Source organism: Salmo salar, chromosome ssa05 (assembly GCF_905237065.1).
Source record: "Salmo salar chromosome ssa05, Ssal_v3.1, whole genome shotgun sequence".
Lineage (NCBI taxonomy): Eukaryota > Metazoa > Chordata > Actinopteri > Salmoniformes > Salmonidae > Salmo > Salmo salar.
The window spans coordinates 76,794,645-76,821,749 of NC_059446.1; the positions used below are offsets into that span (position 1 = coordinate 76,794,645).

General features: G+C 43.3%; 1 protein-coding gene across 3 annotated transcripts; it reads right to left on the reverse strand.

The window, feature by feature from the left end:
- Nucleotides 1-322: 322 nt before the first annotated feature.
- LOC106605928 (uncharacterized) lies at nucleotides 323-19,274 on the reverse strand. Of its 3 annotated transcripts, none has more exons than XM_014201933.2 (8): nucleotides 19,224-19,274; nucleotides 4,103-4,136; nucleotides 3,914-3,961; nucleotides 3,220-3,483; nucleotides 2,932-2,964; nucleotides 2,761-2,808; nucleotides 2,375-2,521; nucleotides 323-2,077 (listed from the first exon to the last, which is right to left on the reverse strand). In XM_014201933.2, the coding sequence occupies exons 2-8, from the start codon at nucleotides 4,122-4,124 to the stop codon at nucleotides 1,947-1,949; spliced, it is 693 nt and encodes a 230-aa protein (XP_014057408.1). In that variant the 5' UTR covers nucleotides 4,125-4,136; nucleotides 19,224-19,274; the 3' UTR covers nucleotides 323-1,946. The 3 variants fall into 3 exon arrangements, with proteins under 3 accessions (XP_014057408.1, XP_014057407.1, XP_014057406.2); XM_014201932.2 differs by lacking the exon at nucleotides 19,224-19,274 and adding an exon at nucleotides 10,559-10,731; XM_014201931.2 differs by lacking the exons at nucleotides 4,103-4,136; nucleotides 19,224-19,274 and having other exon boundaries at nucleotides 2,761-2,790; nucleotides 3,914-3,979.
- Between the last annotated feature and the right edge of the window lie 7,831 nt (nucleotides 19,275-27,105).

A 27,105-nucleotide genomic window follows, 5' to 3' on the forward strand; every position in this document is an offset into this window, starting at 1 on the left:
CCACTCAAACAAAGACATTTCTGTAACTAGGAATGGTGGTGTAATTAACCTGAAATGTAAATTCCCCTGTAGAGCTGCTTTGTGCTTGGCTGAGAGACAGCTGAGGGAACAACCCTCAATCAGTTGAAACACTTTAAATCAGTGATGTGTATCCAGATATGGACTTTGGTCAATAGGAATGGAATTCCTAAAACATGTTCCCTCTCCTGTCCCTCTCCTCTCCCTTTCTTCTTCTTCTCACCAGTTTTATAAACAGATGTTAACAGATGTGATTGTACTGCTATTTATGTGCTGTGTAAATAAACACATGCCCAGCCAGCGATCCCAGTTCTCTGGTGTTGTTTATTCTGAAAATAGACAAGGAACGAGCACATAAGATGAGCATCACTTGCACCAGGATATTGATGGCTGTAGATTCCCTTGCATGTAAATAGGGCTTTGTATAATCAAATAGAACAAAGACTAAAATAGGACGGAATAGATTATGCATGAACTGTCAATACACAGGAAAGAACTTGAATTCATTTTGACATTATGACTGCATCCTTCATGCTTTTATAGTTGGCTAGTGGACTGTCAAGATTTTTACAAGAAACCCGAAAAATTAACCCTCTTGATCAGTCCAGATCGATGTCTGAGGAGAATTTATGAACTCAAACATGTGGCCCTTGTATACAGTATTTTATTCTGGAGGCCTCTTTCTGGTCAACCTCTGCAGAACACTAATCACTAACACCAATTAACCTCACCAGACAAGCAATTACAGTACAATGCAAATACTTGCAATGGTAAAAACATAACTTCATGTTTCAATCAACCATGCAAAACCATGGTTGATTGAAATGGCCAGAAATGGCCAGTTTAGCTCAGAAAATGCCGCCCTCGTCAATCTGGCGCCAACGGCGGCCACCTAATCGTGCCTAACGAGCGGGCCGGACCTGTGCAAAACACACAAACTTGGTGAACCAAAACGTATATGGTTTAACCCCCTAGAGACACACCGGTGTGTCAATCTAAGTTACATAACCAAAAAATCTATCAAAATCCCTCAGTTTAAGATTGAGATCCTGTATGTTTTTTTGCATTGGATGCGTTTCAATCCACCGCATCCGCCAGTGTCGTACTTCTGCATCTGCGGTGAAAGGTGGCAGAGCTAGAGGGTGTTTATCAGACCATGAGACATCCCAAAAATGTGTCTTCTCACGTAAACGTCTGTAGTGTCCGAATAGTTTCTCTCCTTCTGCCCTAGTCACAGGTGGCAGTCATCAGTCGCCAATCTGAAGACACACCTGCTCCTTTTCCCTTACCCAATCACATCCCCTTTCCCTTGGTTTAAAATAATCCCAATCAGTTGTCTCTAGAGCTATCTCTCTTTTGTTTTTGAGCCTACATCTCACATTGGCCATTAGCATGTGAGTATGTATTGCTGTGCTGAATGGCTGTTTGTTTGTTGGTGGGAAAAGGGGATACCAAGCCAAGTCGCCCTTGGGCATACATTACCCGTAGAAAAACCTTTGTCTAAATACCCTAGTTAGAACTGGGCGGAGCACCCACTGTATTTTATTGGTTAGTTAGCTAGCTGTTCGTGAAGCAGGTAAGACTAGCTTAGGGGTTTTTGGATATTTCTTTCCTTGGGTCCAGTTCAGCCCTTTTTCCCACACCCCATTACCGTGTGTTTGAAATAAACCTAAAGTGTTTGACGGTAGGTTTAGGTTGTCTGTGGATTTCTTTTAGTTCTCACTGTTCCTTTTCATTGTTATAATTTGCATGAGATATGTTACGGGTCTCGTTTCCATCCCCCCTAGACTGCAGGGCAAAAGGGGTTCGTAACACCTGGTTTTCTAATAGACCGTACTGTTTCCTCAAGTTAAACCATAGGTTTGAATAAAACTAGACAGGAAGTAGACAACATTCACCCTGAAAATATATGATGAGATATTCATATCTTAACACCCTCCTTGCAGGTCCATCTCTTCCTCTTTTCCTAGGCTCACACAATATGAACATTGGTCTTTAATAACTTTAACTGGGTCTGGTGTTCCTGACTGGACTTCTGAAGTGGACACTAGACAAAACCCTGTGAAGACAACCACAAGAAAAAAGACCACTCAAATACACTCAAAGCCAGCTACGTGACTGTATAAAAGCCAGCTAAGTGACTATATAAAAGCCAGCTAAGTGACTTAGCTAAGTGACTATATAAAAGCCAGCTAAGTGACTATATAAAAGCCAGCTAAGTGACTATATAAAAGCCAGCTAAGTGACTATATAAAAGCCAGCTAAGTGACTATATAAAAGCCAGAAAACCTGTAATCTCCTATAGAGAGGGACATGTTTAGCCAGTAAACCCTGTGCCCCGCCCCCACCTGCTTACTTGATCTGGTCCTTCTGCGCAAAGCAACAATGATGATGATGACGAGGATGACGAGCAAGGCGATTGTGGCTGGCACACCAATAGCGATCTTTGCTTCCTTGGATAACTCGCCAGTGCCATCGGGGGTCAAAGTGGGGACATTTGGATCTGTTTGTGGGAGAGGAGGACAGGAAGAGCAGTTAAGCACAAAGAACACTAATCATCACCATCTAACACTTAAACACTACCACACATCGCTGATCTTCAGATTTGATTTGTAGTATTTCCTCGATGAACAACAATGAAGTCTCTCTCACACACCAGCAAGAACTCAGAGTTTGTATCTTTATGCTTGGTTCACACAATCCTGAGTTGAGCATTGCTGTTCTGTGGTTTTCTGCACTCACCAGGATGCCTGGCTAAACCTCCAGCTCCACCTGGTGAAGACAAACACACTGTAGAATACCCAGACTGCTGTTATGTTATTTTTCTCTGTTATGGAATTTACTCTTGTAATGTAAAATAACCATAAGATATGTTTTGTTTGAAATACAGTTTGAATATTGAATGGAACTCACCCGTCTGATCAGTTGAAACAATGCTGGGACAATCTGTAATGACAGTACAGGTATGATTCCATACAACAACAGAGGGCTGGATCAGCTGGGAAATGCTCATAGCAGTGGCTGGTTTATGACACTGCTATAGAGGGTTACACCATACTGTATAATAAACTACAACTTCCAATAGCCCCTTAACATTAATAATTGACACCTATGACCATTTCCTGAAATCTGCTTTGTTTGTTCCCTCTATTGACTATCCTCTCCCAGGTTGTACTGTCATGGGCCCTCACAGAAACTCACTGGCTTTGATAATAGGCATGGAGTTGCCTTGGCCCTCAAAGACTGGCTTGATGATCTCTGATTCACACACAGCGTAGACCTTCTGGTTCTCAACACACAACAAGCATTTTCCAGATTGCGCGGGGGAGGTGGTGGGGCAGGGAGGGAGGTCAGCCATTTTACCTCGCGACCACAAAGTCAAATCCGTCAAATGGTCATAAACATACTCAACGGCTGGGCAGTTATCATGGTTACAGAGGTAACAGACCTGGGAGGTCTTCTGAGCTGCAAGACAGAGAGATGAATACAACAGGCTAGTTAAACAGAGCACAACATCAAATATCAAAGTTACTACACTTAGTTTTAGATCAGTCTGGATCAAAACAACACTCTACATCCTCACTGCGCTTTAATATAGAAATTATTTGTAGGGAAATAAAATGCACAAATTAATATGGTGAGATCAAGTTGTCACCACTTCCATATTTTACTTTGAAACGTTCACTGACTGATCCCTGTTTCAATACTCAGGCTTTTCTTGTTCCAGGCCACTAAGATTCCAATGCTATGTGTAAATCTCTGAATCTCTGACATGGTTTGAAAAACCAAAAAGTCAGGGGACGTGACTTATTTGGAGTGTATAAAACAAAGTACAGTATGGATTCATTTTGACGTCATAATGAACACATGCATTGCAGGCATGAGAACAGCTCACCTTCAACAGAAGCACCAGATACAGGCCAGCCAAACAGAGCCAGGCAGACTGTAAGAAACGAAAACAAAACAATCAAGGGCTCATGCATGTGGATGTCACTACAAACACCCACTCATATTGTCTTGATAATGGTTTCTCACTTTCAGTAATCCATATATGACTAAAACTCAAAATACATTGTTGACTTACTTAGATGTATCGCCCCACTCATGTTTGGATGTTGCTGTGGAGTCAAGCAAATAAAAAACACTTAGTCTAAACATTATGTAAACCTTTGCTGCCATTCATCAATCTAATTTCCTTATGAGTACTGAGCAGGTGGATCTAGGGGTGTGGGGTTATATTAGCAATATTATATTCTAGTAGGCTAAAGTCTAGTCCCCACTGGACTGATGATCCCCAGGGGTCTGTTTTAAAAGGGTTCTGAGTCTGTGTGTGGGATATCAACCAATCTCAGGGATATACATGTTAGCCCCATGGTATCACAACCCCTCGGCTGTACCTCAACTACCCTAAAGCTATCAGTTTTATAAAATGTTAATAGGCTTATTTCTACCTTCATTCATTCTGGTTAGTCTGAGGCAATAAAAAAAAATGCTATATTCCACCTCTGTCACGTCCTGACCATAGAGAGCTCTTATTTTCTATGGTAGAGTAGGTCAGGGCGTGACTGGGGGGTTTATCTAGTTAATTTATTTCTATGTTGTGTTCTAGTTTCTTTTTTATGTTGGGTTTTTTTTATGATTCCCAATTAGAGGCAGCTGGTCATCGTTGTCTCTAATTGGGGATCATATTTAAGTAGTTGTTTTTCACACCTGTGTTTGTGTGATCTTATTTTGAGTTAGTGCATGTTGCACCTCTGTCGTCACGGTTTGTTGTTTTGGTTTATAGTTTATTGTATGTCTTGCATAGTTTCACATATTAATAAAGATGTGGAACGATACTCACGATGCGCCTTGGTCCTTCTCTACAAACAAACATGACAACCTCATCTATTCTTCTCTTCCATATTGTAATTTGAACCTTTAGACAAGCATGCATGGCATTCCTGACCTATAGTCTATGCTCTGGTACAACACAATCTCACACCCAATTTGTGCAAATATGCCTCAAAAGTCTTTCAGCATATTTTATGCGTTTTTGTTGTGTGGCTTAATTTGTGTGAAAGTTTTCGGGGGCAAACTTTTGAATGTTATTGGAGCAAGGCATTGTGGGAAAATGGTGTTGTACACTGCCTTTTTTTGTGTTCCACATTTATTTTCTATAAAAAATATTTTAAAAAACATGTTAACAACCCAATATTGTTAATCAACCAGGTTGTCACTGAAATACTTATAATATAATAGTAGCCTTACAGGTTTAATTTTTATTAATGCCAATGCATTAATAAGTACCACGTGCTTGTTTTCGCTTAATACTCTGGGATACTGGTGCTATGTCGGATTTTATGAGGGTTGCCAGACTGGAATAAAAACCTGTATTTGTCTGTTATTAATTAATCAATAAATGTGGGGAAAAAGAAGACCTGCAAAAACAATCTGTTTGGTTTAAATTCCCCTGGTAAAACTGCCTGGTATTTTCAACTATAACGAGTCTGGACTACAATGAAGTAAGCCTTATCAATGCAGTTAAGCAGGTTCATGTAAAATAATCAACTACTGTATATTGGCTTACACTTATGGCACTTCCAAGGCTGTTTCATGATGATTATTACAGACGTGTCAATCATGTTATATATTTAGGCTATTGTAACAAGGCATATGCCAGCATTGTAGACCTACTGTCTCTGCCCAGAGGAATACTAGGCTTTCATGGCAACGCCCGTTAGAGCTCACTTTGCCACGCATGAGCCCTGGTTAGAGTCCCTGTTGCAGCTTTCACTTTCTTCTGCTACATTGGTGGCAGCGTTAGGATCACGTCCAGCTCACATCTAGTTATGTGATCTAGTGGTAGGAAGCATTCTGTATTCAACATTGTGTTGGGTGTAATTACATTATATCTAGTGAACAATGTATTAGCAACAATGGGCGTGATGTATAGAAGTAGTCAATACATGTGTGATCAAGCCTTACATCAAAGTTGCCTGAAGCTGAAAGGAAAGTGCTATGCCCTGACCAGTTATTCAGAAGGAAATCCTCTGTGACTGTCTAATTTACATATGTTAACTTACCAGTGTGGACCCAAAACAAGCACATTCACAAACGACCTGTTTAAAGTGTTATTACAACCATGGTGTTCTGTTGTTACTGAAGCGTATACATCTAATAACCTGCCAATGATCCACATCATATGGGTAGACAAATAATGTAATTGTGTTATGCAGAAAAACATAACTATTCTTTTTTTAGGATGCAAATTAGTAATATGAATCACTGTTGATCCATCCTGTTCTGATCTAATGAGATGACTGTAGGATTTTCTACGGCCTAGAATCGAGGCCTTTCCCAATCATGAAGGACGAAGCTCCTCTTGGTTCTCATTGGCGAAGACTGAACTCAAGTTAGAGGTTATATGTCAGACTCTCCTATACCACTTTGCCCAACATGTTATACCCCAGAGATTGTAAATAAACACTTTTTAAGGTCATATAACATGTATCATTATTATAGGGCTGTGAAACCCATAGCTAAATGGCTTTAGACTGAGCATTTCTCACTAGAAATTGCTGCTGACATTGAACATAGCTTAGAGTTAGGGTATTTAATTAATTTCAGACTCTCCTATGCCACTTTTTCTAAAATCTTATACCCCATAGGTTGTAAATAAACCCTTTTTAAGGTGATGCATCTTGTATCATTATTATAGGGCTGTGAAATCCATAGCTGAATGGCTTCAGACTCAGCATTTCTCACCATTTATTTACAGAGAGCAATTTCCATTTTATAACATGTAGTGTCCATTTATTTACAGTAGTGTGTTAATTAATTATTGCTTTCTTCAGTAGAAATACAGAATATGTATAAAAATGCCAAATATACCAAAAGCTAAATCAAGCAGAGAACTACAAACATTTAAACAGTTAAAGAATACATGACAACTAGATACAAATATTTTATGAAATATAACTCATACAAAATTCAAGAAATGGCTATAATATGAGTACAAACAAAGTATTTGTGTGCGTGTGTGTATTATGGTGTGTATTATAATTTCCCATCATAAAACTGTATCTCCATTCTCCAATTGAATACCTTCATCGATACCACAAAAAAAAAATGGTCCAATCTGGCAACCCTCAAAATTCGACATAGCCTTCTATAAAATGCATTATGAAATAAATGGTGTAAAATAAACGAAAAAGTGGAGCCTTGTAATAAATGCATTATGAAGAAAAGTGTGCAATATATGATGATGGCCTAATGTATAATAAGGTAGACCTAATTTGGTGTTTTACGAATTAAAAAATATTATATTTTCCTTTAGCCACTTACAGTATGTGTAGGCATAGGCAATCATGCAATTTGGATGATGCATTGCCTGTATATTCTACAATTATTTTATACAATAGGTTTCATGTCGGTACCAACTTTAATTCAGAAATAATGGCTTAATAATAATTAAAAGATGGTGCTCCGGTAGGCTACCTACAAAGAAATTGCACTATACCACTGGTTATAATACATATAAAGCAATTGCCATGTGTGGTGAACTGATAAATCCAGCACCATTTTGATTGGGACAGTATCATTGCGCTGCTTTGAGACAAGCATGGGAATTCATCTTGATAAATCAATCTGTCAGATTTTTGTTTTCACTGAATCTCCGTTTGGATATTTGGTTACAATTAGGCTGGGAAATGTTAGCTAAATTGAGGTGAGTGCTCATGATCATTAGTCTAGCGATTGAAAACAATGCAGATCCTCTCTACACACGCGCATTAGGCCAATAGCCTACCTGATGAGCTTCCCTGATGTTTTCCTGAACTTTCCAATACTTCTCTGATGCATTTCGGTCACTTTGCCTACTGATGCGAATACACATTTGTACACTTTTTCCATAGGCTACTCAAGTAATTTGACATATTTTAGTATTGTTTAAAAAGGTCATAAGGTCTACATTGTTTCAATAGCAATATAGCTGAAACCACTATTGGAAACACTATTACTGAATTTATTCTCGTAATTGTAGGCTAGTCAGTGCATTGAATGAAAACAGTGCTGCAGGATGGAGTGCTGGAAGTGCTGCAGATAAATTGAAATAAATTTGCCAAATTATATAATTAGTCATGTATCTATAAATAAATGAATGAAAATACTACACGAGCATAATTTAGCCACAGAGGATCAATAGCCTAATTTAAAATATTGCTGTAGATTGTGTTTTGTCACATTATGAGCTCATAGGCCTAGTCTACTGTCGGAAATCCAGCAAATGGGCAGTCAGCGCAGCAAATATAAAACAGCTGATTGTTGACTTGTGGCTGTCAATGAACAGCAGGCAGCAGCTAGAAGATATTTAGCAATATTTCAAAATACAATTGCAGAAAAATCTGTTTGAATAGGTAAGTGCAACTGAAAAGTTGATCATCATTTCCTCCTCATATTGTAGGCCTAAAATCTGTGTATCCACTCTTTTCATTGGCCTATGCCAGGGGTTCTTACATTTTTTTCAGCCTGGGATGATGAGAAATGAGAAATTCTGTTTTCCTGGGACCCAAGCTTATGAAAACACGCAACTGTACGTAAATATCTGTACATTTAATTTCCCTTATACCTAAAAACAAATAACAATGAAATGAAATACCCACATAAATAGCAATTCATGTTTATTTACCCCCATTAAAAACACTCTTTCATATCTGTCTAGGTTAGAACTGTTGCTGTTAAAATACAATAAATCATTTTAATTCTGAACTGGAATAAACTGATTGATCACATCACACAGATGTATAACAGAACACACAGGCTCAGCTTTTGATTGTGCAACCCCAAGTAACAGTACAGATGTAAAATGACTGTAGAAAGTATTGTTGAAAAAAAGGTCTAGGGTGTAACTGTTGCTGTTAAAATACAATAAATATTTTAGTATTTTGAACTGGAAGAAACTGATCGATCATATCACACAGATGTAGACCAGAAAACAAACACACACAGTCCTAATGAGAGGTGTGTAGCTGGTTTAAGTTTTAAACAAATATGTATATTCTGGGCTCAGTTTTTGACAGTGCAACCCTGAGGTCAGCATTGAGTCTGTGTCTGTACTTGTTTTTTAAGTACGCCAGATTTGAGAACCCTGACTCACATACTGTAGTATGTGGTGCCAAACTGGATCTGAACATCTACTGCTTTCTCAGTCAGGCAGGAGACCGCTTCCTGCTGTAGATAAGCGACCCAGTACTGTGTGGGTGTTTGCCTCAAAAAGCATCTTGCTTCAACCAGTTTATCCTGAATGAAAATTATTTATTGTATTTTAACAGCAACAGTGCCAGCCTATACTTGTTTGTAACAATACTTTCTACAGTAAGATGTACAGTAGGCTTGATCATGTTTCATCTTCATCTGTACTGTTACTTAGGCTAACGTTAGATAGCTATTAGCTGTGTACAAGGCGATTGTTTGAAAGAGAAACTCACATCTACTATTATGAGCGATAGTACTCCCTTATTTGTTTATGTTAGAAAATGTTGTTGTTGTACCTGTTAGAAAATTACAACAATGCCTTGCTAGATTGCTTACTTTTCCACTGTCGAAGCACTGTTTCCTGAAGCATTGTCCCCTGTTCTGAAAGAACTCCCTGGGTATACCGTTATGCTGTGGATGTTTGGTCAGGCCGTGTCGTTTCAATTTGTTTGTTTTGTGAGACATTAGTAAGCACTTCCCGCACTAAACACATTGCGGGCGCTCCTCGTTATTTCTCAAAGTTTGTAGGAAACCAAGAGAGCGAAACTATCTATCGCTGTATGACCTCGGTCAGAACTTCTGGCTAGCTTGAGTCCATTTCATGATAGCGGTGCAGTTTGTAAGTCGTGGAGTGATCTTCCAAAAATCTGCAGAAAAAAATATATGGTAACTTAATTAATAATTATACCGCGAAGCACACGGACATCTCCCCCCACTCGCGCAGCTGCCAAACTGAGCAGAGACACCGCTGCTGAGCAGGTAGCGCACTGAACAGAGAGCGCAGTTGCACTTGGCCACATCAATTCTAATGAATTAAATAATTATACATTTACTCTGACACGTCGCGACCCACCATTAGGTCCAATAAAGGCTGGCCTACGCTATTGGTAGCATTTAAGACATTGGTCGTTCGTTGTATTAATCTCAGTATGTAAATGTCTGAGTAGCTTGTCATTTTGATCATTTTTGTGGTATAAAAAAATAGTATTGTAACGTCTCCAGTCATGTAAAATGATGTAGAATTGCAGGAAAGGCCCTTTTTTTTATCGGAATCACAAACCCATTAGCCCTTAGTCTTCGGGACTGAGCCCCGAATGCTATGGAACTCTGGAGACGGCCCCGGTCTGCCGGATAATGAATTCAACATGACAATTTAACATGAGAAAGGCAAAATACTTTTCTACGTTGAAGGGACACAATTAACATAATAACTAGATACATTTCTATGAGAATGAAGGACATTGGCATTCTATAAGCGTATGATCGAACGATCGATTAAATTGATCAAATTAAATAGTAAACTCACGTCCTTGAATGTGTGCTAGGCTGAAGAGTCCTTTATTAAACTGAATAAAACAGCAGCTTTAATTTGTCTGGAACGCCTTTGGGTCTCTGAAATGAAGCGTACGCCAACTTGTATTCAACTTGTTTGCTCTATGCGTATCCTGTCTTCCAAGGTCAGAGAAGTTCATACATGAATGAACGTGCGGAAGAGTGTATCTTGATACGCTATGACTCCGCCCTCAGCATAAAGGCACATGTTACTTTCATTCATTCAAATCCAAATATTACTTTATGACAAAACACCATATCCGCTTTATGAAAACTAACGGTCGCAGTGTGCACTGCACTCTGCATGTGACACAAGCAGTTTAAATCACTTGTTGTGGAGCAACACAATCTCACATTCACTTCGTGCATATATGCACATAATGCACAGCCTTTCCTTGACAATTTGGCCGGCTACAATTTGATGTATTGGCTTTTAATTGTTTTTTCAGACAAAAGCCGCAGTTACCGGCTAAGGGAAACCCTGTCGCATTTTCCCATCAAAGTTGTTTCCATCAAATTGACTTGTTGCAGATAAAAGTCTGTGTGTAAATACGTAGTGCACATACATTTTTTATTTGAGGTTAAATTCCCATTTACTGAATGAAAAATACAAGTTAAATGAGTTTCCATGCGTTTTCAACTCTAGGCCTACTGATGGGTTTGTCACATAATAATGTAGCGAATGTGCCCGCTCTGGTATTGGCAGGTGCGCACTATCCAACAGCTTGCTGATACAGTGCAGCTATTGCCTACTACATGATGAGATTATTAGGGACAAAAGTGAAAGATTATTTGTATTTGTCAAATGTCAAGCATCGATCATTATGTCACCAGAATAAGACCCTCCATCAACCTCATAGCTGTGCACTTTCACCACCCTGTGAAGTTCATCATCATTTATTTCACCTGTAGCCTAATAAACTGCATGCTTTCCCATGTTGCTGTGACATTTTTTATCTGACATGTAGGCTACTTCACTCGCATAAGAAGGTTGGATGGAAACCTGGTTAATGTCAAGCCATTCTGAGGATGGTGGAATTTTATTTTGGATGAATGTGCGCATGACTACAGGAGACTTTTGAAGTTGCATTTACATTTGACATTTTAGTCATTTAGCAGACGCTCTTATCCAGAGCGAATTACAGTAGTGAATGCATACATTTCATACACAACATTTTTTATTTATTTTTTATTTTTTATGGGGTATAAGATTTAATCACAGTGCCTTACCCACACTCTATCTCCTTAATGCTGAGTTTTAATCAGAGATGCATCAAGGCCCATTTTTACAGTCTTTGGTATGATTCAGCCATGGACTCAACTCACAACCTTCCAATCTCAAGGCAGACACTAACCATAAAGCCACTGAGCAGTGTTTGTTAGCTACCACTGATACTGTGCAGGGTTGTGTTGTTGCAGCCTGGTCTCAGAGCAAAATGTATTAGGAAGGTTGTTTTGCTTTGTGGTGTTTGTGTACTACTATCATTGTGGGAGTGCAATACTGTGGTTTGGATAGTGTGTTCTGTTTTCGGTTTATCTGCTGGAGTCTGGAAATAGGAAGGACATTTCGGCCTATTGATAAGGGAATTTATATGTTTAAGGTAATGACTGAAGAATTTCACCCTGAAACGTAATTATTAGATTATGTAACATGTATTATGAATAATTAGACAAACGTAACTATTAGAAAATTATTAGATTATGTAACATGTATAATGAATAATTAGAGTGATAAACTTAAGTCCAATAAGGTTTGGCCGAAACTAGTAAGGGAGAGAAATGTGTGTGTGACTAAGAAAATACAGAGGACAATTAAACTATTCATGACCTAACCTGGTTAGAACTCTGAGAAACTTACGACAGGAAAGGGAGTCCTGTCAAGGTCCCTCTAATCTCGGGAGGATAGAACTGCCAGCTTGGTAGTGATAGAGGAGGAATGCGGACTGTGGGGAAAGATACATTCCACCTACTGTTTGTGTGTCTGTATATGTGTGTGAGGAGGTGGGGGCAATAAGAGTTATAAAATGTCATGTCTTTGCATTTTTTTACTTTAGAACTTTCTCTGAATAAACTGTACGGACCTTTTGCATAAGCTGAGTCTTTGCCTAATTATTATTAAACCCAGGGTCTTACAAACCTCAGGGATTGGTCAAAGCTTAAATAATTGTTAGTTATCATCATTGGGATTGAAAGTTCTCGTGACACCTATATCGAAGGTTATTGGGAGGGTGTGGGAAATATGTACCTTTCTGGGTCAGAAAGATAAGACCAGACACCTGTCAAGGAATGGACCTTACATCATCCAGTGTAAGAACAGCTGGAACATACAGCCATGTAGTGTTGACACACAGCATTTGTTCTCCCAAGAGCTGTGATGTTGTATTGTATTGTGTTATGTTGAGCTGCTGTGGTTGCCCTCTCTGTGTTGAGAGTTGAGTATTGCTACATTAGCATGGGTGATGCTGCTGCTTTGTGCAGTGCTGTTACTGTGGCCTGGTTGCTGTTGTGTTTTATCAACACCCGTTGACTATACCACTGTGTCTGTAGACAATTGCCCACAAAGTCAGCCTTATATGGCTCTGATATGAACTATCATGTTAGTGACGAGGAAACAGGGAAGTGGGCAAATTCATTTACTCAAGATTGTACGATTAAGACGGTCAGACATAATGGACCAATCCAATGTTGACCAAGCACTCTGGTTGTTGGATCAGCTCTGTCATGCAGATGGTGTCAATTAAGTTGATTTGTGTGTTCTGTAAGTACTTACTTACAGTATATCAAGTAGGCTAAAGTACAGAATAGCTATATAGGCCAACAGTAAGTGTGCTGTTATAAAAGTTTTTTGCCCCAATCATCCTATGTAGCCTTTTTTACTCATGTTCCACCGTCTTGCAATGTTGAGGTTTGGGAGAATTATGGAATAGCAGAGTCGCCTTAATCCATCATGCAATCATGTTTTATCTTGTAATGTCATCATGTTTTATCATGTTTTGCGGTCACGTTTTATGCCTAGTTTAATGTTTTTATGAGTTTTAGAGAGAGAGGTGTGTGTGAGTGTGTGAGGGTTTATGCAGCAGGTGTATACACATGTGGGCAGTGTTTCTTATCAGTATTATTAGCTTGATGTATCAGTATCTGGGATGTTTGTGGACAGATATCTGCTTTAAAGGTCTATGTCTCTCTATCTCTCTGATTCTACAATCCATGCTATGTGTCCAAAGTTAAAACAGAGTTCCCTTGCTTTCACAGTGGTGTCTCAGCTGGGTAGCTGTGTCAGCGCCCAGACCGTTGGCTGTAACACTGTACATGCCAACGGTACAACGACCTATCAACTCTCAGAGCCCCTGCCAGGATCACCCTCAACCTGTGTAACACAGTGGTTGGATGTAAATGTGAGTGACCATATGATTGCTTATTTGGAAGCTACATCTGTATAGCTGGGATCAACATTGTCTGAATGACACTCCAGTACATGCTGTGCAGTTCTACTTTCATGTTGGACCTGGTGATGAGGCAACTGGTAGATGTGTCACTGTATTCTTTCACAACAGTGGTCACCAGCCCTGATTCAACTAATCGAGGTCTTGATGATCAGTTGAGTAGTTGGATCAGGTACATTTCTGTAGCTATCCTGGACCAGGGTCTGTGACCAGTGAGTTAGCTGTGTCAAGCTGTCTCAAGCTGTGTCAACACAGAGGAACACCATTTTGTGATTTGTATTTTATTTAGGGGACTGTTCTCACTAACAACAAAGAGATTGACAAAGATCATGTTGTGGTTCAGACCAGTCAATCTATTACCACCATAGGCTGCATGGACAGACTGAAGTACTTAGAGGAATGTACACATAATAAAATGGTGCGTAGAATATATTTACCCTCCACTACAACCCTGCAGTTACTGTATGGTTACTGTTTGTGTTGGGACAACATGAAAATAAAGATCATGATTATGGATTTCATTTGCATACACATGATGTAGCTGTCACTGGGTCTTAAAGTGCTTTATAAAGGCAAGCTCACATCATGCAACACTTGTGTGTAGCACTCACTATTTGGGATATGCACAGTAGCCATTTTGTGCCAATAATCACCACATATTAACACGGGCTATCAATGTCATGAGCACATAGAAAATACAGTAGCAGCTGGATTCATGACCATTTTAGACCAGAGAGTGCAGACATGCCTGGGCATGTTCAGGACGTCTAGTGACTATTTCCTCTCTCTGCCTTCTGTTAACCTGTTTTTTTCTCCATCTCTTATAGCTGTCATTTCGTAAAGCAGAGTGCGAGTCCATATTACAGTGTTATTGTCAAATCACCAGTAGCAAAGTAGAGACTTAGTCTTTCTAAGAACAATGCAGTGAAACTATGCTGAGATGTTCTCACCAGTAATGAGAATCCACATCAGACACCTACATTATCTCACCCCCTTCATATTCACACTGCTCTGTAGTTGTGGAAGTACCTAAACACTCATCCCACACACACAATGCTCAGAGACACAATGAGCCAGTCTACAACCTTGAATGGCCCGTTTAGTGAGCTATCTTATGAGACTTCATTAGATTAAATGTCTAGCTCTTTCAGAACAGTTAGGCAGATTTCCTCTGTGTATCTGTTTACAGTAGTAGTAGTGGCAGTAGTAGTGGTGGTGGTGGTAGTGGTAGTAATAGTAGTAGAATCTATTAGTTACTCAACTGTAAATAAAGTGAATGTACATTTGAATGTAAGTAGACTAATATTCTTTCAAGTTAGTTACTAATGTTCGTAATGTATTGTAATTACACCAATAACCTGAAACCCCATGTAATTACATGACATATGTACAACAGTGTGTGTGTGCGTGCGCTAGTCTCAAGGCTTGCTGGGTTTTTCATCAACTTGAACAGTGTGTCTTTTGAACTTCTCTAGGTAACTGTATTGTGAAGCCATTTGACCAGGAACCCATTGAACTAGATGATTATGACTCACAGTAGCTTGAGACATGCAGAGAGATCTTGGTATTGTTGCTATGGCTCCAGTAATTTTTACTCTTTTCTACATCATAGAATAATAGTGAAGGCATCAAAACCAGGAAATAACAGAAATGGAATCATGTAGAAACCAAAAAAGTGTTAACCAAATCAAATTATATTTTATACTTGAGATTCTTCAAAGTAGCCACCCTTTGCCTTGATGACAGCTTTGCACACTCTTGGCATTCTCTCAACCAGCTTCATGAGGTAGTCACCTGGAATGCATTTCAATTAACAGGTGTGCCTTGTTAACTGAAATGCAGGTCAGTCATTCTGGAAAATGTCAAGAACTTTGAAAGTTTCTTCAAGTGCAGTCGCAAAAACCATCAAGCCCTATGATGAAACTGGCTCTCATGAGGACCACCACAGGAAAGGAAGACCCAGAGTTACGTCTGCTGCAGAGGATACGTTCATTAGAGTTACCAGTCTCAGAAATTGCAGGCCAAATAAATGCTTCACAGAGTTCAAGTAACAGACACATCTCAACATCAACTGTTCAGAGGAGACTCTGTGAGGCATTCATGGTCAAATTGCTGCAAAGAAACCACTACTAAAGGAAACCAATAAGAATAAGAAACTTGCTTAGGCCAAGAAACACAAGCAATGGCCATTAGACTGGTAGAAATCTGTCCTTTGGTCTGGAGTCCAAATTTGAGATTCCTTGTTCCAACCACCCGGTCTTTGTGAGACGCAGAGTAGGTGAATGGATGATCTCTGCATGTGTGGTTCCCACCATGAAGCATGGCGGTGGAGGTGTGATGGTGTGGAGGTGCTCTGCTGGTGACACTGTTCGTGATTTATTTAGAATTCAAGGCACACTTAACCAGCATTGCTACCACAGCATTCTGCAGCGATACACCACCCCATCTGGTTTGCACTTAGTGGGACTATCATTTGTTTTTCAACAGGACAATGACCTAAAACACACCTCCAGGTGGTGGTAAGGGCTATTTGACCAATGAGAGTGATGGAGTGCTGCATCAGATGACCTGGCCTCCACAATCACCCGACCTCAACCCAATTGAGATGGTTTGGGATGAGTTGGACCGTAGAGTGAAGAAAAAGCAGCCAACAAGTGCTCAGCATATGTGGGAACTCCTTCAAGACTGTTGGAAAAGCATTCCAGGTAAAGCTGGTTGAGAGAATGTCAAGAGTGTGCAAAGCTGTCATCAAGGCAAAGGGTGGCTACTTTTGATTTGTGTGGTGGCTAATTTCTGCATGAGGAGTTACAAACTTCACACACAAGTCAGTTATACTTAAAACTACATCTTTAATAATTAAGATGCTTTTGCAAAAGCACTTGACCTTCAATGAACCATTGAAAAGTGATTACACAAAAGTACAAAGATCTTTTATACCCAAGACCCACCCCTCTCAACGTACATGACGAACAACAGATCTTAGGAACAGTTCACAAAGGTTAAGTTCTGTATGAAAGATATCTATAAAACATAGCAGACAGCAACTGCTGTATCAACAGTGTTCATTGTATAGACCAGTATCTTGTCCTCCCACCCCAAACTGGAACCGTCTCTCCCTGGTACGGTATAGAACTGAACCATTAGCTCATCCAATGGCATAAATCAATTGACAACTCTAGATAGTCCCATCTCAAGTAAACCCCTCTTGACTCCACTCCTGGACAAGCTCACTGAGGGGAGTGACTTGCGCACAGACATTGTTGAGACAAATAATTGGTTCCCCATTAATCACGCCATCCCTTCACATGGTTTAACAATACATTCACATATGACAAGTATCTCACATAAGCATATTATGCAAATAAAACATCTTAATTATCTATGTTACCCAACTAATTCTGATTCACCCACCACATTTGTTTAACACTTTTTTGGTTACTACATGATTCCATACTATATTATTTCATTATTATTATTTAATCTGTTCTGAATACTGTGGCATGTAGCCTAGCGCTAAAGAGCGTTGCGCCATTAACTGAAAGGTTGCTGGTTTGAATCCCTGAGCTGACTAGGTGAAAAATCGGTTCATGTGCCTTTGAGCAAGGCACTTAACCCTAATTGCTCCTGTAAGTCACTCTGGATACGAGTGTCTGCTAAAAATGTACTGTGGTTGAACTGACAGGCAGGCTATATAACATTGTTACTCTGAGATAGTGTATATCCATTATTACAATATGTCTAGATCAACATTTTTAAATTACATATTTTAGTTTTCTTCCTTACTGTTAAATGTGTTTCATTAATAATCATGTGTGATATATCCAGATTTATTTGCTTCGTAACCCGGTTCAATAGCTTGTATTGAAACATTAAACCATTAACTCATGTTTTTGTGTTTTGTTTCTTGGCCTTTGTTCTTCCCTCAGTAGTGCCTAATTTCCCACTCTTTCCATTGTTTAACAGTTATTAAAAGACAAAGCTGGTTTGTCAGGCCAAGAGGGGGGCATCTTGGCATAATGTTGAGTAATGAGCACTGTCCCTGTATCTGTGTTAGGGGAATACTGGAAAATAAACATCCAGTCAGCACAAAGACATACTACTTCCTGTGATGGGGATTTCATCACTTCTTCTGGCTCATGTATCACAGCTGAATAATGTTCATCCTGAAACACTGACTACAAGCTACTCTTGTTTATTTTAGCCCTGCCATCCAGATGCTTATCGTCTGCATTTGACTTGACTTCCTAACTCCTGATGTATAACTATTGTCTACATGTATATCTGCTCCTGGTATCTACAAATAGTTATCTGAGATTAGCTGTGCTGTTCTCACTGTAACAACACCAGTATATCATTTTCAGTGAAACATTTCACATAGGTCATCTCTTCTTTTCAACCCTCATTTCCATGTGTAATGGAATGCCAACAAGACAAGTTCCTCATGCCATGCCATCATTTTCTCACTCAGCCCAGTTTATTTTCTCCACGAGCTGGTTTATGGTGCTGATGCAATGTAGCACACGGACTAAAATAAGGTACTCTAAACGAAATAGACATGTTCTACAAGCAAAAGATTAATAAAACTGACTCAAATTCAAAGTAGCATTTTAAACAAAGCAATTCAGTGTGCCTTGGGTTATTGTTGAATAAACTGTTAATGAACCTCAGGTTGGACACAGGGCTGAAGTGGCACCACCTTTCATTTAAAAAATGATTTATAAGTAGTCCAAACTAGGTCAAATTATGGACATATGAAGGAACGGTGGCACCATGTTCCAGAAGAATGTACCTATTGCCCCCCCCCACACACACACAGTTTATAGAAGCATCCTGTGTGTGAATGTGAAGGGAAATTCCATCTCAGAGCTGAGAGACCAGGTCCTCTGAGGTTGGTGGTCAAACCATCCCCCACTCCTAGTAGTAGAGCTCGGGGAATGAATAACTACACAGGAGTCACAGGTATCAGGTGTGTAGGGAAGCATGTAGCATGTAGGCACTGTATAGTCTTCACCCTTCATCTCTACACTTCCTGATTGTCAAATGTTGGCTGGTGTCTAGTAGGGGTGTTTGTAGGTTATGTCATGTGTGCATGCCAAAATTGTGCAATCGTTCCATTATTAGTGCCCACGGGCTGGAAGAGAGGACTGAGTAGGCGAAGTGGAAGAAAGACAGAGTAGAACTGCCGGTTTTACTCACCCTGATGAAGGTGACTTGTCATCTTTGTGATGAGATAATATCGTATCATTTCCGTCACCATAAAAAAATCAAGATGTGGCCTGATAGCTACATAATTGGCTGAGCTAGAGGCACGTGTACAGTAGCGTAGTTTATGGTTATCCGATTGGCCGGGGGCGCGGTTAACGCAGCAGAAAGACCCAAAAGGCTGGTTGAAGTTTGAAAGGGTTCATTCGCAGCGGAACGCTGAACAGATCTGTCTTACATCAATTTTACACAACAAACAGGAATTCTGGTGAGATGGTGTCAATCTTCGCTGTGAATGGTGAGGACTGGATACATTACTCGCATTCATAGATAGAGATATGTGACATGAGATGATATATTATCTATTTTTTTTACCATATGTTTAAGCTACATGCCGACATTGTTTATTTGCAAAGACATTGTTAATGAAGTACCCTAAAAGTGATGCTCCAAAGGATTTGTATAATTCCAGCCAGTAGTTTTGAAAGTAGTACTCACGTCTGTAGAGGTCTTCTTGAGTCCAAAAATGAGACCCGAACCGAATTGGACCAGCAAACTTTCCACTCGGCCATAACAGGACGCGGTCATTTAAAAATAAAATCAGTACACTACCCGATTTGAATCGGATGTGGACCAGATCCGACCTGAAACAGGTCTGAGATGAGAGAGGGCCAGGTCCAAGTAGGGTCGGGTCTGTAGGACCCAAATGGATCCAAAATATTAACAAGTACGTTTTATTGCCATGCAAGACAGCAAAATTGTTTTGACTTGTCTGGTTGTGAAGTTTCACATGTGCATTTTCTGTTGTATCCTTCTACTGAAATGTTTCTACTGAAATAAGGAAAACATTCCCTGAAATCACCTATAGTGATGGCATTATGAAAATACTACACTGTAGACCACAAACATAACTCCTGATTAAGTTGGGTAGCTGATATTCAGAGCTTAAATAGCCAAATGGATTAGTCACAGGAATCAGGACTAATATACCCAATGCAACAGCCTGTTTTACAAACGGTGGGCCTAACACATGGATGGTCAGTCATAACATTCCATTGCAGACCCATGCAGGCTACACCCCCAGTAAGCACAGATGACGTCTTTTGGACATCTTTTTTTGGTCCTGTCTGGACTAGCAGTTTTTTTTTTTTTTTGGTGCAGTCCAGACCTGTCTTGATTTCCACGTCCACGGACGTTGGTTTTTGGTCCAGTCTGGACCAGCCTTGATTTGGCCCAAACATAGACTTCTATATATGGGTCATATTTACACCTTTCGTTCAGAACCTAAATTTAACCTAACTTCAACATCTGGAAAATGCATATTTTAGACATCTTTTCAATGTCATTTTGCTTACTGGGACTATTTTAGTTTTGCTGGGTGGTGTAATATTTGTGTCTTGCCTAGGGCAGCAGAATGGCCAGGACCAGGCCTGAAAACAGGAGTAGTAAAGTAAATGCACTACTTTTGTGTGAAACATGTTTTCCCCTGTGTTGCAGACAGCTATATTGTATGGGTCCAGTGCACTACTTTTGTGAGATTTTTAAAATATTTTTTATATATTTACTGAACAAAAATATAAATGCAACGTGCAACAATTTCAACGATTTTAATGAGTTACAGTTCACATAAGGAAATCAATCAATTTAAATTCATTAATTAGGGCCTAATCTATGGATTTCACATGACTGGCAGGGGCACAGCCATCAGTGGGCCTGGGAGGGTATAGGCCCACCTACTTGGGAGTCAGGCCCAGCCAATCAGAATGAGTTTTCCCCCACAAAAGGTCTTTATTACAGACAGAAATTCTCCTCAGTTTCACCAGCTGGTCTCAGAAAATCCCGCCCGGTTAAGAAGCTGGATGTGGAGGTCCTGGGCTGGCATGGTTACACATGGTCTGCGGTTGTGAGGCCTGTTGGACATACTGCCAAATTCTCTAAAATGACTTGTTATGGTAGAGAAATTAACATTACATTCTCTAGCAACAACTGTGTTAGAAATTCCTGCAGTCAGCATGCCAATTGCACGCCCCCTCAAAAATGTTGACATCTGTGGCATTGTGTTGTGTGACAAAACCGCACGTTTTATAGTGGCCTTTTATTGTCCCCAGCACAAGGTGCTGTGTAATGGTCATGCTGTTTAATCAGCTTCTTGATATGCCACACTTTTCAGGTGGATGGATTATCTTGGCAAAGGAGAAATGCTCACTAACAGGGATGTAAACAAATTTGTGCAAAACATTTTAGATAAATAAGCTTTTTGTGCGTATGGGACATTTCTGGGATCTTATTTCAGCCCATGAAATATGGGACCAACACTTTACATGTTGTGTTTATATTTTTGTTTAGTGTATATACTATATATTGTGGCGTACAGCAGGTCAGCCACCAGGGGGAGACTCGTCGAGGCCTGGTGACAGACGGAGTATACATCACGAGGCGATGGCTCCATCTGCTGGACGTGCCAGGTCTCGACGGGCTCTCCCCCCAGGACTAATTGGGGCTGATTGGGGAGTAGGTGAGTAATCAAGGGCTGATTGCTCACCAGCTGTACAAGCCCCATAAAGCTGGCAGAAGGGCAGCACACAGGAGAAGACTGGGGGAAGTAAGGTGACGAACAGGCGGCTAATTACGATGGACTCAAACGGGAGATACTCAGCCGTTTCGGGTACAGCCTGGCCCATCGGGCTCAACGGTTCCACGACTGGAGGTTCGTAGCCGACGCATCCCCCCCGAGCACAGATGAGCGACCTACTGCGCGTCACCAGGGCATGGCTCCTAACTGACGTATCCACCCTCTCCATTCTCAACAAAGTGGTCCCGGATCGCTTCTTACGGGCGCTACCCCACGACATGAAGAGGGCAGCGAGTCTATGCGCACCCCAGACCTTGGAGGGCCTCCTGGAAGCAGTGGAGACGCATCATAACACGCAGGCCCTGCTGAGTGGGAGCCGGGACGAGTCGGCGATCTGTCCGAGGGGACGGAAGGACAGCCCCACAGCGGTGTACCCCGAACCGACAGTCGGCCGGGCCAAAGGACCGCAAACCCATGGAGAAACGGCTGGGGTAGGGCCGACCCGTCACCGACAACCCCAGGTAGATGGAGACCAAATGAGGTGTTTGTGGGTGCAGTGCCAGAGTTCCCGGAACCTCTCCTAGTGGGACGGGATTGTCCGCAGTTCGCGGCCCTATGGGGGCACGAGTTGAGGAAGAAGGTATGAGCCAGCTGAAGAAGAGAGCAGGGACGACCAATAGCCTGTGCGGCCCGGAAACAACCGGTTAACCAGCATGTGTCTACTGCTCCGGAGTCGGAGGGGGCGCCGGAACCCGTACCCCCTGGGGAACACCTGGAGGAGGAGCCCAGCCTCCCCCTCCTCGATGTCGAGGGGCCAGTCGAGACCCCCACTGGGGGCCAGCTGAGGGGACAATTCGGGACGGCCCAGTGGGAGGATCCGAACTTGAAAGCCGCCGCAGCCCAAGTGATAGCGGTGGATGGACAGCTACTTCCGGGGGTGAGTGACAAGCGATACCCCCTTTTCCAAATCAAGAATAACCTTTTGTATCAGGTGTCACGCCAACAGGGGGAACTTCGAGAGGTATTGTTGCTGCCCCGACGGTACGTGGGAACCGTTCTTCAGCTGGGCCACACCCACCTGTTGGGGGCGCACCTGGGAATGAAGAAGACCCGGGAACGGCTCGCAGCACGGTTCCACTGGCCCGGGATGAGGAGGGCCGTGGAAGACTACTGTCGCAGCTGCCCGGAGTGTCAACTCACAGCCCCGAAAGCCCACTTCCGAAGCCCATTGGTCCCCCTACGATCATCAGGGTGCCCTTTGAACGCATTGCCATGGACATAGTACATGCTGGTCATAGTAGATTATGCCACCCGGTATCCCAAGGCCATTCCCCTACGGACGGCGGTATCCAAGGGAATCGCCTGGGAGCTGTTCCACGGCTTTAGTCGGGTGGGCATCCCGAACGAGATCTTGACAGACCAAGGTGCAGAGTTTATGTCACGCCTCATGAAAGAGTTGTGTGCCCTCCTGCAGATCAAGCAGATCCGGACCTCCGTTTTTCACCCGCAGACGGATGGGCTCGTCGAGCGCTTTAATAAAACGCTCAAACAGATGCTGCGGAAGGTCATCGAGCAGGACGGGAAGAACTGGGACCAGCTACTACCCCACCTAATGTTCTCAATCTGAGAAGTACCCCAATCCTCCACTGGGTTTTCCCCATTCTAACTCCTCTACGGGAGGAGGCCACACGGCCTACTGGACCTCGCAAAGGAGGTGTGGGAAGCCCAACCGACCCCATTACGCAGCATGGTAGAGCACGTGGAGACGATGAGGGAGCGGATGACAGCCGTATGGCCCGTCGTGAGGGAACAAATGGAGAAGGCCCAACGCACACAAGCACAGGTCTACAATCGGGGAGCCCAGCCCCGAGAATTCCAGGTGGGAGACAGGGTGCTGGTCTTAATCCCCACGGCCGAAAGTAAGTTCCTGGCAACATGGCACAGACCATACGAGATGGTCGAGAAGATGAGACCTGTCAATTACCGCGTACGGCAACCGGGGAGACGGAAACCTCAACAGATTTACCACGTGAACCTGTTGAAGAAGTGGCACGAGAGGACAGCCTTGGCCGGGTTATGGTTGGGACCCAGGACGCCACTGGTCCCGAGCAATGAGGACCTCGACCCGGCCTAGAAGCAAGAGCTCAGGGAGCTTCTCGATCGGAACACGGCGGTGTTCTCCGAGAAGCCGGCCGCATGACCCTCATTGAACACCACATCAGTACCCGGCCCGGCGAAACAGTAAGAAAGAGGCCATATCGGATTCCGGAGGCCCAAAAGAAGGTCGTGAAACAGGAAGTGGAGGCTATGCTGAGGATGGGTCGTTGAAGAGTCCCACAGTGCATGGTGCAACCCCATCGTGTTGTTATCCAAACTGGACGGTAGCCTCCGCTTCTGTAACGATTTTTGGGGGTTGAACGACATCAGCTTGTTCGACGCATATCCCATGCCGAGGGTGGACGAGCTCATTGACCGATTGGGAAAGGCCCGGTACATCAGCACCCTTGACCTGACCAAATGATATTGGCAGGTACTGTTGGCAGCCTCCTCCCGGGAGAAAAGAGTTTTCAACACCAGACGGGTTGTATCAGTACCGGGTGCTCCCGTTCGGTCTCCACGGAGCCCCACCCACATTCCAGCGGCTGATGAACAAAGTACTTCTACCCCACCAGCAGTACGCAGCGGCCTATTTGGATGACATCATCATCCACAGCCAAGGTTGGGAAGACCACTTGACGCGCCTCCAGGCGGTGCTGGACGTGCTCAGACAAGCCAGATTGACCATGAACCCCAAGAAGTGCAAACTAGGTTTTGAGGAGGTGGAGTACCTGGGGTATTTGATCGGACGGGGGAACGTCAAGCCCCAGGAGAGGAAGGTTCACGCGGTGCGTGACTGGCCCATTTCACGCACCAAGACACAGGTCAAGTCCTTCCTGGGACTGGCAGGATACTATAGCCGATTTATCCCCAACTTTGCGGCTAGGGCTTCCCCCCTCACCGATCTAACCAGGGCCTGCCTCCCGAAAACAGTGAAATGGACGAACGAGACACAAGCGGCGTTCAGCCGTCTGAAGGAAGCGCTGTGCTCCCATCCGATTCTCGTAGCGCCCAATTTCCAGGTGCCGATGGTGGTCCAGATGGATGCATGTGATACGGGACTAGGTGCCGTTCTGTCCCAGATACACGATGGGGAGGAGCACCCCATCATGTACATCAGCAGAAAGCTGGTTCCTAGAGAAAAAAGTACTCCATTGTTGAGAAAGAGTGTCTAGCGGTGAAGTGGGTGCTAAACACTCTCAAGTACCCACTTCACCCTGGTCACGGACCATGCTCCCTTGGTCTGGATAGCCAGGGGAAAGGACACAAACGATCGGGTTACCAGGTGGTTCTTGTCCCTTCAACGCTTCTCTTTTTCTGTTGTGCACAGGTCAGGGGCGAAGCATGGAAACGCGGATGCCCTATCGAGAAGGGAGACATACGTCGCACTGACGACAGTCCCCTCCCCGACAGAGCTAAGGGGGGGGGGCGTACAGCATGTTAGCCACCAGAGGGAGACTCGTCGAGGCCTGGTGACAGACGGAGTATACATCACGAGGCGATGGCTCCATCTGCTGGACATGCCAGGTCTCGATGGGCTCTCCGCCCAGGATTAATTGGGGCTGATTGGGGAGTTTGAGTAATCAAGGGCTGATTGCTCACCAGCTGTACAAGCTCCATATAGCTGCCAGAAGGGCAGCACACAGGAGAGGACTGGGGGGAAGTAAGGTGACTTCCGTGTAGTTGGAGACGTTACCCGAGCTAAGACGAGGGAGTTTCAGTTTGTGTGCCCGACAGGATACAGCAAGACCTGGAGCCCAGAAGACGGTATCCCGGAGAGGGTTTCATGGGGGAGATCTATCCTTTTCTTTTAATTTATTATTTAATAAACACCCTTGAAACCGAGCTAATCATACTCTGTCCATGTCTGATCTGTGTAAACGTCTTGACCAAACCCCCTGGTCTGCCACTATATATATATATATATATACACACACACACACACACACAGTGGGGAGAACAAGTATTTGATACACTGCCGATTTTGCAGGTTTTCCTACTTACAAAGCATGTAGAGGTCTGTAATTTTTATCATAGGTACACTTCAACTGTGAGAGACGGAATCTAAAACAAAAATCCAGAAAGTCACATCGTATGATTTGTAAGTAATTCATTTGCAGCTGCCTCTAATTGGAGATCATCCCAAAACTCCAACATAGAAATAGAAAACCAAACAAACCACCCAAAAACACCCCCTGTCCAACTCTACTATAGAAAATTACATCTTACTAGGGTCAGGACGTGACAGTACCCCCCCCCCAAAAGGTGCAGACTCCGAATGCAACAGAAACCAACAACAGAAACCACAAAACAAAAAGGAGGGTAGGGAGGGTGATAATTGTCTATGGCGGCTCTAGTGCAGTACCCAGAACCTTACTATCCAGCAGACCCTCCAGCAACGGAGGTGGCTCCGGTTCGGGGCATAACCCCCGCTCCGCCCGCAGATCCCTCTGCTTCTGTAACACCGGACCGTGGATCGTCGGAGGAGGCTCTGTGCTGCAGGCCGCTGCTGGAGGTTCTGGACTGCAGGCCGCCGCTGGAGGTTCTGGGCTGCAGGCCGCCGCTGGAGGTTCTGGGCTGCAGGCCACCGCTGGAGACTCTGGGCTGCAGGCCACCGCTGGAGACTCTGGGCTGCAGGCCGCCGCTGAAGACTCTGGGCTGCAGGCCGCCGCTGAAGACTCTGGGCTGCAGGCCGCCGCTGAAGACTCTGGGCTGCAGGCCGCCGCTGAAGACTCTGGACTGGGGAACTTCTCAGGAGGTTCCGGACTGTCGGCCGTCTCGGGAGGTTCCGGACTGTCGGCCGTCTCGGGAGGTTCCGGACTGTCGGCCGTCTCGGGAGGTTCCGGACTGTCGGCCGTCTCGGGAGGTTCCGGACTGTCGGCCGTCTCGGGAGGTTCCGGACTGTCGGCCGTCTCGGGAGGTTTCCGGACTGTCGGCCGTCTCGGGAGGTTTCCGGACTGTCGGCCGTCTCGGGAGGTTCCGGATTGTCGGCCGTCTCGGGAGGTTCCGGACTGTCGGCCGTCTCGGGAGGTTCCGGACTGTGGAGCATCGCCGGAGGCTCCGGACTGGGAAGCATCATTATAGGTTCCGGACTAGGGACCGTTGCTGCAGGCTCCATGCCATGGATCATCTCTACAGGTTCCGCACCATGGATCATCACTGGAGGCTTCGTACCATGGATCACCTCTACAGGCTCCAGGCCATGGA